Source organism: Anguilla anguilla, chromosome 3 (assembly GCF_013347855.1).
Source record: "Anguilla anguilla isolate fAngAng1 chromosome 3, fAngAng1.pri, whole genome shotgun sequence".
Taxonomy (NCBI): Eukaryota; Metazoa; Chordata; class Actinopteri; order Anguilliformes; family Anguillidae; genus Anguilla; species Anguilla anguilla.
The window spans coordinates 35,953,101-35,966,102 of record NC_049203.1 but is presented as its reverse complement, the minus strand read 5'-3'; the positions used below and the strand labels follow the sequence as shown (position 1 = coordinate 35,966,102).

Genomic DNA, 13,002 nt, shown 5'->3' with positions numbered 1-13,002 from the left:
CCCTGTTATATTTCATTACAGGTATTTAGCAGTCCCTTATCCAGAGCGACTTACACAGCTTTTCCATAGCATTTACATTGTATCTTTAATACAGCTGGATAGACACTGAAGCAATGCAGGTTAAGTACCTTGCTCAAAGGTACAACGTCAGTGCCCTACCTGTGATTCAGCCCTGTGACCTTTAAGTTACTTACCCGTTATATTACACTGCTACCCTTGTCTTTCCCCCAATTTGGAATCACCATCTGTCCCTTGTTGAGTCACTGCTATGCCATTCAAGCCCATGTAGGGAGCACTCCCACTGAATCAGGTTTACTCCTCCTCGCCCTTGATCATGAACCAGTGACTTTTACCCCAAGCTGCAGACTACGTGGCACTGTAAAAGAGCTAGCTCAGTGGAGAGACATGTCTCTCACTGATAACAGCTAGTCATTTATCGGCACCTGCTACGTGCAGTGGTCACCCAAAGTTTTTTTGGCCTTCCACCAAACAAGAGAAATGTTTGGTTGTCTTGAACCTTATTTATAATATGAGGTGTGTTGGGGTGCTGGGTGGCTCATTCGTTTAAGGCACCACACTGTGGTACAACAATGGGCCCCATTGTCTCTGACTGAACCCTGACCATGTCAGTGCTGACTGTGGCCAGTAGCTCCAGAGGGTGATGAACAGTTGAACAGCTGGCGATTGTGTCGAGCAAGGGTATGGGATGGTTCAATCAGTTAGAGGTCCGAATTTCATTGCTCTCTATTGCCCTCTGCTGAGATTTGTTCCTTCAGCTCAACTCTATGTGAACTTTGTTGTGCAAGGAGCAGGCTGGTGACACCACGTGTTTCAGAGGAGAAACTTGGATGCCTGCACTCCTGAATTGGCATTTCATACACTATTCACACTGCCAATTATTTAAACACTCCCAATTAGGATGAGAATTGGACTTGTTCAGCCCCATGTTGGATGCCAAATTACGCAGTAAAAATAAATAAAAAAATAAATAATATGAGGCCTGAAAGCTATATCAATTATCATCATATACTTAGCTTGAGGTTACTATACACTAAGAGATTGTGTTACCTTCATGATATGTTATTCCAATTTATACTAAAACCAGAAATTAGCATTACTATCACTGGTATACCTGGTTGCACTCACTGTGTTGCTTGGTTGGGATCTTCATGGTTTGCTCCATATATCCCATATACTGCGGATTCTTCATGGTAAACACTATATACAGTACAAGGCTACAGGCAGCACTTAATTTATGCCAAAGGCATGCTGCCTTTGAACAGTGGCTCAGTGCCATGCCTTCGAGCAGCCTCTAAGGCAGCATACTTTCTCAGCATGAGTAACGTATGACCTGGATAACTGCTGACTGCTGTTTTTTAACAGGCAGTTTTATACTGTAACTATACGTTTTAGCAATCTATAAAAATGAAAGTTATGTGTATGATTCAGCTAACACAGAAATTTTCCAAGAACCTTAGGGAACATTCTGATTAGATTTTAATTTGAGTGTGAGATAATGTAATGATTAGAACAATCCCCAAACAGTTAAAAAATATTAATTGTTCGAAAACAATGTTCTGTCACAGAATGACATTCCAGCAATTTCACATGCAAACTATGTGGCAAAATCTCCTGATACTAATCATTTAGTTATGAAAAAATATTGTTGGACACATTTCATTAGTATTTTGATTAAAAGTATTATAATGACATATTTACTTGTAGTAAAATTCCTGATACAATTAACATGAATGACCATCCACAACTCAAATTATTCTATTAACTTGAATGACAAAAATGTTCTAAGAGCTCTAATTGTTGTATATTTTGGTTTCAACATGTAGAAATGACAGCAATTTCTATACATAGCCCCCCCACATGGCCAAACCATAACACCCCTACCATCACGTTTCACAGATGAGGTAGGGTACTTAGTTTGGATTGAATTTTGGTCTCATCTGTCCACAAGACCTTTTAGGTACTTCTTAACAAACTGTAACCTGGCTGTCCTGTTTTTGCAGCTAACTAGTAGTTTGCATCTTGCAGTGTAGCCTCCATAGTTCTGTTCATGTAGTCTTCTGCAGACAGTAATCACCCACACATCCATGCATGCCTCCTGAAGACTGTTTCTGATCTGTCAGACAGGTGTTTGGGGGTTCTTATTGATCATGGTGAGAATTATTTGGTCATAAATGTAGATGTCTTCCTTAGCCTACCAGGCCATTTGTGATTACTGAGCTCACCACTGCTCTCCTTCATTATGTTCCAAACAGTTGATTTTGCTAAGGCACAGGTTTGGCCTAAATCTGCTTTTTTTCTCAGCCTCATAATGGCTTCCTTGACTGTCGTTGGCACTGATCGTCACGTTAAAACACCAAGAACAGACCCCAAAGACAATCAAAAGCCTAGAATCAAGGCTAGATACTAAAACCTCTATTTTATATAAACTAATGAAGCAATGGAACACACCTGATTAAGCAGAAAGAACTGTGAAGCCATGTGTCCCAAACATGATGGTGCCCTGAAATGGGGGATGATGTATAAAAAGTGCTGTAATTTCTACATGGTGAAACGAAAATGTATTCAAAAAATTCTTTAATATATTGAAATATGCTCTTGTTTTTAACCCCTGCTCTGCTTTTCAATTACTGTTACACTGCTGCATCATTCCCCGTTTGATGTCTTGTAACTTGTTTGTCTACCATCTTGTGTAAATTTGTAACTTTGTGTTTTATGTCAGGTCCCCCTTGCAAAAGAAATTTCGATCTCAGTGGGGTTTTCCTGGTTAAATAAAGGTTAACAAAATAAAAATAACAGTAAAAGCAGAGAATTTGCACTTTATCTACATGTGAATTGTTTGATTACAAATCTAAAATTGTGGAGTACAGAGACAAAGCAAGAAAAAAACATTATTGAGCTCACTATATAGTAAGCAGGGTGGTCAGAATATTTGGACAACAGATCTTGCTATGCTAAAATACACAAGACTTGTAAAACATTCAGTACTATTGTTGCCGTCAACGGTTGTGTCCCATGTTTGTTTTTGGATGCCATTTACTAAAATGAGTGATTGATGTGTTATCTTCTACTCCATAAGTTGGCAACCCATATATATCAGTCACACCACATTGTCCCCCTATCACACAAATAGGGGTCTCTTTGTGATACTGTATTCTGTGGACAGACATTTTGATCATATCAACAATTTTGTAATAAGCTCTTTGTTCGAGCTCCCCCCCTCCCCCAACCACAAACATGTCCACGCACACACACATACCACTGATAGCCTATATAATGTCTGAATCACACAATACATCTTTTTCATAATCTAACTTTTCTAAAAATGCAGAATGTCACATTAAATTACTGACACTGGACATTAGTAACATCAGCATACTAGAGTATAGTGGCAGTAGAGGGCACCAACACTATTTTTATGTGTTATTGCTTTAAAAACATTGTTTGGTTCTTTAGTTCTTGGTATATTTACACATATCAAGTATAGCAGAGAGAGTATAGGGCTTTTTAAAGGTCAGTGATGTAACTAGCTTTCCACAGATCAGAGAGGATTGAGCATGCCTACAACTCCTGCATGTATGGTCAGCATTCACTTTTTTTAAACCCCTGCAACACCTTGTAATGACCAACAACTTGCATTACTTGTGATAATTCCATTAAACAACACAAAAAGACTGCAATTTTACAAGCACTAGCTAAGCCATTACATGCAACACAATCAATACAGTCACAAATCCATTTGAATTCAGATTTGATGGAAAAATCAACAGGGCTCAGGGTAACAGGTAATGCTCCTTACAGCAAATAGTAGCAGTCTCTGTATTGTCATCTCATACAAGTAGACAGTTGTCAGCAGACATGGATAATTATGGTTGAATTATACAGACCTTACACAACGGCTCATAGTAAGGCTTTTAAGTGGAAGAGACTTACGAGTGATAATATATAATATACCTGACATAAGCGAGAGGCCAAAGTTTAAATATTTGTTGAGCTATACTGGGAAATGGAGCAAGGTAAACAAGGTAAACAATGCTTTCTTTGACAATAACATAAATCATACTCTTGTGCAACTAAGGGCACAATGTGTTACATAAACACTGGCAATTAAAAGTGTATGATTGAAAAGATCCCTAAGACTGAACTTCTGCTTTGGAAACAAACCACAAAAGCACAGACACACGCAGCCCTGGTCATTGGACAGTGCTTTTCAGCTGGTTACCTTAAGGTTGGTCAGCAGCTGCTCATGCTCATCAAGGTGTTTCTTGGTCTCATCCTGGTTGCTCCCAATCTCTAGAAGGTTTGGTGTTGATTCGGCCAACTGCAGCTGCAACAGTGGCCCGCACTACAAAAACATAAGCCATGCCACTTTTTCATTCAACCATTTGTAACAGGAGACCCATGTGGTCCCTGTGTGAATTTCGCAGACTGTAAATGACACAGAAAGAATGTCCTACAGGCGTACCAAGAGGAAAACTTAGATCATACCTCCTATGTGTTATGCCATTCCATCATTGCATGACACTAAAAATTTGTGTGACACTCCACTGATGCGGGAACATGCAGTGAATTAAATAAATTCAAACTGACGCCTGACAAATTAGCTAAGGATAAAGGTCAACCAATTTACATTTAAGTATGATCCAGTATGTCCAGCTTGATCCACATACTGGTAAATTGTGAGAATCCTCTTATATTCGCTTACAGTTTTAACTATCCCAGAGCTGATTATATTGCAATGTGCTGCCATTTAATGGGGAATGCATTTCAGAATGCCATATCCTTCCCATAGTCTCTTTAATGAGGAAATGTCAACAAATACATCATCATTTTAGCTAAACTGGACACTCTACTGGCGCAACTGGAACAACACAAAAGACTAAAACTAACTTACAACATGATTCTTCAATGATTGGCAGTTTGTTATGATCCCACTCAAACAATATATCACTATTTTGTCTTTGGCAGACCTCATATATATATTTTTATTTATATTTTATATTTATTTTATAAGCATTAGACTTGCATGTCATACCCTGTCGCACATCTCTGCCTTACAACTATTCTAGTGCATGCTTAATGGAAACATTTAAAATCCACCATCAAATGACCATTGTAAGCTTATAACTAAATTGGAAGAATAAGTTTTACAGCAGAACTGTGGAGAAATCAATTCTGTGACAAGATGCTGTGAGGTTAGTGACTGTCAGACACAGACAGATCAATAACACAAGCTCTCTCAAACAAAGTAAATGTGATATCCCATTATATAAAATGTCATTTTCAGTTAAAACGATCTGAGAAAAATACCATACATTATATGGTATTATGATACAATATGCTCTCTGCAGTAGACCTTCAATTTCTTTAAGTTCTCTTATGCATTTGTAAGGATAAAACGAGCAAAATAGTTATGTTACTGGATATAATGGACTCATAAGTTGTCTTGTATATAAGTTGTAACCATCATATGATGGTTACACTGTTCTGAGATAAAATCTGAGCTCTGCCTAACTGACCAAAATAAAACAAACTGCTACAGCCGCTTTCTTTACAACAGGCTTTCTCGCATGTTCTTAAATGTTTGGAGACGAGTACCTTAAGAACTGCAACAACGAGCCGAGAGTCGCCAGCCTGCACTGCAACAGTGCTGATTGTTGTTGCGGAAGGCTGACCTCTGGTGTCACCTTCACTGGACATGGTCTCACCGGTCCGCTCTGCATTCAGCACAAAGTGGCCAAAATATTCCTGGGCCCTCACCCTCAGCCCCTCTGCCAGAGATCCAGGGAAGTTCAAACCACAAGCAACTTGATGTCCCTCTCAAGAGCTGCTCACTTTCCAAAGTGAGGGAGTCAGTGTAAACGGTGCCAAATCTCCTCTCCAGCAACTGGATTGCCTGCCGTTCCTGCAGCGCCCAAACGGAGCCCTCTGTGGTGGATTCCTCACTGCAGTCCCAGTCGAGGCTTCTAGCTTGAATGGATTCCCAACGTCGAACACAGTGCAGGCACGGACAGAGCACAGCAGACTGCGCTAAAAATAGGACTATCCACTAGGATTATCAGTATGTTGAGAGTCACTTGACACACCCCTAGTATAGTAGCTCTGGTCTCTCTACATGCCCCCTACACCAACTTCTCTGTCTCTGTCTCATTTGTCTGTCTGTTTTTCTGTCTGTCTCACTCTCACTCCCTCTTATTGTCAGATCCAAATAATACCCTGCATTCACAATCACCACGCTGCATAAAAATACAAGTAAATATATTCACATTCATTTCTATCAGTGTAACAATGCCTCTTAAGATCTCTGGAGAAGCCTTTACAGTGTCCCCATTGGCAGCCAAGAATCCTTCACCCAGGAATGCCTGTGTTTAAACACACAGAGCTGATGAGCAGCTCTGGCTATGTCATTTCAATCCTAACCTGTCCTTTTCCCACTGCTTCATGCAGGAGATTGCCTAGAAACCCACCTAAACATAATTAATAAATTCTCCATTTTGTCACGCAACCCTTTTTACAAACTCCCTGTTACATGTTTTAAACTTCAGGCATTCCATGTGCCCAGTAATATTCCAACTTCCACTGGGTTGATTTAAATATGGCTTGAGAGCCAGCCTGCCAGAATGTAACGGGAGTGTTGTCTTGATAAAAACCACTACAATCCCCTGACTCATGCACAATGGAAGGAAGAGGCCCTGGGAAAACACTGCAGGAACTTCACTGCTCTAGGAAACACAGCTGGACAGCCGCTTCTAAATGCTCAGCTTTCTGGGCTATCTTGCTTACTCTTCTATTGATGAATATTTATGACCTAAAGCATACAGTTAACTTTCAGCATGTTACCTTTAGCCTTTGAATACCCAGATGCAGGTATAAAGGTAAATCAAACACAGTCAAGGCATCCATAACAACAGCAGCTTCACTGTGTTACTCACCACTGGAACACATCCTGCATCATGATGTCAAAGTGCATGTGCCTTGTTCACAACCCACAGGAATAAATGCATAAATGCGCTGCAGTATTTCTGCATGCCAAAATGACCAGTCATTCAATTGTTTCATACACAACCTGTAGGAGATGCCAGGTCTAATGATGCATTTTGTAAAAACAGTCCTTTAATTGAAATGCATTGCAGTGTTTTTGGATGCCAGACTATCCATTCATAATTTAAGATATGAAATGAGATACCTACAAAAATGTATGTGAATGAGTATTACCAATACGCAGCTGTCATAGTGCAGTGGTTTGTGAATTGTGCATTGTGAAAGGACACAATGAGACTGTGTGTAATTAATACGGTGAAGACTGGGAATTCTGGGGGAGGTGAATAATTATACTGGGTTACACACTTGGGTATGTAATGAGTTTTACTGTGGAATGAGATGCCCTCAATAAATCGGCTGTTCAGAATGGTACAGAACGCATGCCAGATAATTTGTTTACCCCGCCCCCAATGGTATTCAGTTCATTTAATTTATGCTCATAAAATCAGAGCAGAAAATCACTTTCTGTCATTGGCTTTGAAAATATTTGATGCATTTCCCAACTGCGTTCTAACACTAACATTTCCAGTTGGAACACTATCCTTCAAAATAAGTGGAAAGTATCACAAGTGGAAAAACAGGCTGTACTATACTAATAACACAGCTATGGTGATGAAATTAGTGCTGTTGAAGCAGAATTTATTTTATACTGTTACTGGCTATCGGCCAATCATGGCAGTTATGCGCATAAGACTTCTTGTGTCTGAGAATCTTGGATTCCAAATGCTTTCCAGTAACACGCTTGCTGCCTGCCAGGAGAGTATCTTGGCTGACTGGAGATTATAATTGTGTACTTGGGGAGTTACTGCAAAGCCAAACAGGACTTCAGGACAGGCAGTCCCATATTCCTAAATAGAGCAACCAGTGCAATAAGTATTCGCTGATATTTTTCCAATCTGAGCTTTCCAAAGCTTAACAGGAAAAGTTGCTTTTGGCCATGTTTTTAATAGTATTTACAGACATGCCAGCTTCTTGTGTGGTAACGACATGGCAGCTGTTCTGCTGGAGAAACAGCTGAGAAAGTAGAAGGGGCAAGATGGTGTTCAGCACATCAGACAAATGTAAGCTGACCAAAGGAAATCACTGGCCCTGGAAAGACAGGCCATCTGTTGGAAGGCTCTTGATAAATCAGCCAGTAACCCTCCCTGCATGACCAAGTTAAGTCACAAGACTTTAAATTTAGAAGCTGTCATGATTACACCGGGCAGCAGTCACCATACCTCTGCTTGCACTGAATCAGTGTGCAAAACTGAAAGGGAAACTGGTGAATAACTCACTGTTGAATGATTTTGGGTTTTGTACTTGTTTTCTTTGAGAGATGTTTTGGTCCACACTGCATTCTGTAACTAAGCTGAAATTCCTCACAGCACAGGAACCAAATGGATCAATCATGCACGGTTGTTGTCACTGCGCGCCTGCACTGAAACAGACACTAAAAATGTGTCAACACGATACGGTGCAAGTGGTTTAAGTCTTCTAACAAAGTATTACACAATAACGTAGTATGTACAGTGAGTTCCATAATGTTTGGGACAGATATTTTTTTCTTTGGTCATCAACTGCAGAGGTCTTCCTTGGCCCTTTGCAATTATTGAGCTCATCACTGCTCTCTTTCGTCTTAGTGATGTTCCGAACAGTTGATTTTGGGAAGCCTGAGGCTTGGCCTGTCTCTGACAGATTTGTTCTTATTTTGCAGCAAAGTAATGGCTTCTTTGACTCTCATTGGCACAACTCTGGTCCTTATCCTGACTAAAGAAGCAATTTAACACACCTCTCTAATCAGAAACGCCTGTGAAGGATTTGTCCCAAACATTTATGGCACCCTGAAATGGTGGGCTATGTATAAAAAGTGCTGTTAATTGGTGAAACCAACATGTATTAAAATACGCTTAAATTAAAGCTTAGAATCAGTACTTAAGCCTCATGAGAATTGTTTGATTACAAATATAAAGTTACGGAGTAAGAAAAATTATCAATGGAGCTCATTGTTTGTATAATTCAAACATTTATACGGTGAATGACATTTCAACAAGAAAATGGTTTAATTTTTCTACTAGTTCAACATACAAATAAAGAGCAGCCTATATAATATTGTCTATATTATTCAATAAACCTGTTAAATAAATGTGAACATAAAAAAGATAATATAATTTCAGCAACCAGTTGAAGCCCTACCCTAAAAAAAACACATTCATGTAATCTCTTATGGTTATCTGAAGCTGTTATTTTTGGCTATCCCCTGTATAAACTGTCGATAGCTGTCATGCACACATTTATTATCTAACAGTTCCATGTCTATCTGGACAATATGACTAGAGATGGCTATAAATAATCATGTAGCTGAGCCTGCTCCCAAATTATTAAAGTGAGCAGGTCCAGCTACATGGTATAAAATAATCTCAGTATTTAGTAAGGGAATGGAATATGCAAATACAGGAAACATACCTTTGAAATCTTGATTCTGTATAAATATTTCAGAAATATTTTTCTTAGTATGACTACACATATACCTTTCTCCCAAAGAAATTAACAACTGATATGTTCTATGCAAATGTTACAGGATTATATGAAATAAAATTTTGCCTGTGTATGTCTGTGGGACAGAGATTAGTCTTTCCAGAACAGAAATTCACTTTAGTTACTAGTCAACAGTTTATATGACACAATATGCTACAAGTCAACTTTGTAATCTTAAGAACAGAATCACACAGTAAAGGTCCCAATGAAAAAGGCTGGGGAAAAGGATATAGCAAAGGTACTGATCCACTAACACTGGTTCTCAGACTTACAGCAAGCCTGGGGACCCCTGCGTGTGCCGGTTTTTGTTCCAACCACAACTACAATCCAAGAAATTCAACGAGCTGTTAATTTTTCTTAAGTAGGTGTTTTTCATGTTGAGAGATATTATTTACCCTCTTAAGCCATTAGAAATAACTTTGCATGGCATGATGTATAGAAAGACCCACATTCACACTGCGCTATATTGTGCTATATGGCAAATGATTACATAGAGGCCAAAAAATAATTTAACTGAACAATTGAAAGACTGAAGAAAATTAGGCTCCTAATTTTTGAAATTGTGGACACCTAGCCACTAAAACTAACCATTTGGTTGATAAAAAAGAAGACAACACAAATGATAAAAGCCAAACCTGCAACTTAAAACAGGTGTATAACAACCTTAAGCAAGAGATTGGCTATAACAAAAACCAGCACCCACAGGGGTCCCCAGGACTGAGATTAAGAATCACAGTATCAACAAACGTGCCGATACTGTGGGGGGAGCTAGGGATTCAGTGGACGGGATTGTTACCATCTTATTGTGAAAAAGCAACTACAAAAATGAGATATTTGGTTTAAATTTCTCTATTCCCATACACCCATAATAGTTTTCCACTGTGTTTGCCATAGTAACCTAATACTTCCACTTCAGAGTGAAATCCGTCATTTCTACTTTTCCACTTAATTGGCATCAACAAGCCAACAACTGCAGCACGCCTCGCTTCACTGCTGGCTATGCGGAGAGGTCTGAAGACTAGAAGCGTGACTGCCCTTTCAACAATGTTCACTCGTGAAAACCTCCCAAAAGGCTGGTATTATCCTGATGCCATCACATGTATTAGTACAGGATTATTGTAGCAGTTTCAAGGAATGGGAAAAATCCCAACAATGGGAAAATGCATTAGCTTCATGATTTTTCCAGGAATGTGCAATTATATATACAGAAGGGCTGGTATGGCTGGCCATCCCATCATGCACTGACCACCTATTTTAAATTTAAAGTAGTAATTGGGCTGGGTGGCACTGTAAAGATTAATGGATATAATGACATCATCAATAAATTGTTGAAAATTATTTATTTAGCTGTTATTTACATGGGAAAAAATGGAACTGATAGCTAAGCTTGATTCTTCACACACGTAAGGAGGTCATAATAATCCAAATAGTATTCAAACTATTTGTAGAACAAAATAAATGAAACAATTACATTTATAAATTTATAATGAATAGTCTGATGCATTGTGTCAAATATGTACATATTTTAAATATTGCAACTGTCTCAATTATGTAATCATTGGAAATTAATTATTAAATAATGTGGTGCATAATAAAGGAAAAATCTATTAATAGGATAGACAAATCCATACATTTTTAATAATCAATTTTTAAAACAAAATTCCCCCCTTAAGAGAAAAAGAAAAGAACATTCTATACAATTCAAAAGGTTAGCCTTGAAACACTGATATACACATATGCTCTTACACAAAATCTTAAGCCACTTTATGAGTCCATCTCATCTGAATAAGAATTTAGCCATTTAGTTTTGTTTTGGTTCTTATCTTTTCCAGTCAAAGCAAAGAATGAGAAACTTCATACACAAATGGTTCTCAGGATTAAGACTGACAACAACAAATTTTGCCATACAAATTCATAGATGATACTATAATCAAATGAAAGCAGCAATGCGTTTCACTGTTTAGTTGATATGGAAAGAAGCTTCTATATTTTTTTTAGTTCAAGACCATTCCCACATACATCTGAACTCATACTGAAATAGCACTACAATTTTCTTACAAATTTAGCCTATTTACCAAGATCTAAGAGTTGAGTTTATAGTAGGTTGTTGCCATGTTATCCAGTAATTAAAGAACAGAAAAAAAAGAATGCACAAAAAAATCCCAAAGAGGGTACATGTCAGCAGGGTTTTGGTCCCTCTACTATCAGCTGTCATCCCTTTGAAGTCTGAAAAACAGTGGGAATTTCACAGCTTTTTGACCAGGAATATCCAAATCAACTGTACCCAGCATCCATATTCCTGCTCCTACATGAACTGTGAACACATATTCAGTACTGCTTTGGCAAAGCTTCAACAATGACTTATAATATTAATAGTTAATAGGGTTAGAGGTAGAGGCAAGAGGGTGCAGTTGTGGCAGCCTGTTTTTGGGCCATACAATATCCGTCATGTGTAATCATACTGCAATATTTACACAAAGGGTTTTGGGAGAGGGAGCTGGTTCTGTTTTATTTTGTTAGGTTAGGTTACTATAAACAAAAATAGCATATAAATAATTTCATTTGTCAATACACAATTTTACATTCAAGCAAATAACTAAAATGATCAAGTTATGTATGTTACAATCTATAAACTACATGATTATCTCAATATGTAATTAAACACATTTGAATAATCTACAGTTTATCATTATACTATTACGTCTTCACACTGAAGGCATTTGACTAAGCATGCTGTTTTCACATTCCTCCCTGTAATAAATTCTCATGCCTCATGTTCTTCCATAATTTCCATGCCAGTCGCATTCTAGGATGATGACGATGGTCAGACTTGCAATTTTACAGCAAACCACACTCTTACTTGAACACAAGTCGGAGGGGAGTTGCTGAGCTCACAGTAGCAGGGATGGGAGAGGCACTGTATGCACAGGGAATGCTGGAAAAGAGGGTCGCTATGATTTAAGTCCATTCCCTGCAATTTCAAGGAACTGTTGCTAAGGTGGTTGATGTTATTGCCACAGCACACCACCCAGGCCTAACATCCCAGAGTGAAATAGTGCAATACATTTTTATATTTTGCATGGCACTACTTTCAAATAGACTCTTTCAAATGCTTATACATTGTGACTGCTATTATATCCCACTGCCTGAAATATTACTGTAGTAAAGACAGTTTTTCTTAGTATCTACTACTAAATCCCTTGCTAAGCACAATCTTTTTACAGTGAACTTAATTCTAATACAAACATATATTGTGTGCTTTCGTCCTACTAGGAAAAGAGCATGTTTAAGGTCATAACAATACAGGAAACCCTACTGTTCTGGTATTAAGAGCAGCAATACAACTGATTCGGTGAAGTTTCCATGGGTCATACATTTTCAGTCGAAGAAATCCTCCAAATCATACCATTTTAAAACAGAACTACC

At 38.4% G+C, this 13,002-nt stretch overlaps 1 protein-coding gene across 2 annotated transcripts in view; it reads right to left on the bottom strand.

Annotated features, from left to right (window-relative positions):
• Positions 1 to 6,019, bottom strand: part of ccdc141 (coiled-coil domain containing 141) — a 48,154-nt gene extending 42,135 nt beyond the window's left edge. For both annotated transcript variants that reach the window (XM_035408196.1, XM_035408195.1), the window contains exons 1-2: positions 5,617 to 6,019; positions 4,241 to 4,363 (exon numbers count right to left, since the gene is read on the bottom strand). In XM_035408196.1, the coding sequence (XP_035264087.1) occupies positions 4,241 to 4,363; positions 5,617 to 5,718 (225 nt within the window). In that variant the 5' untranslated portion in view covers positions 5,719 to 6,019. The remainder of the gene's footprint in view (positions 1 to 4,240; positions 4,364 to 5,616) is intronic.
• Positions 6,020 to 13,002: the final 6,983 nt, after the last annotated feature.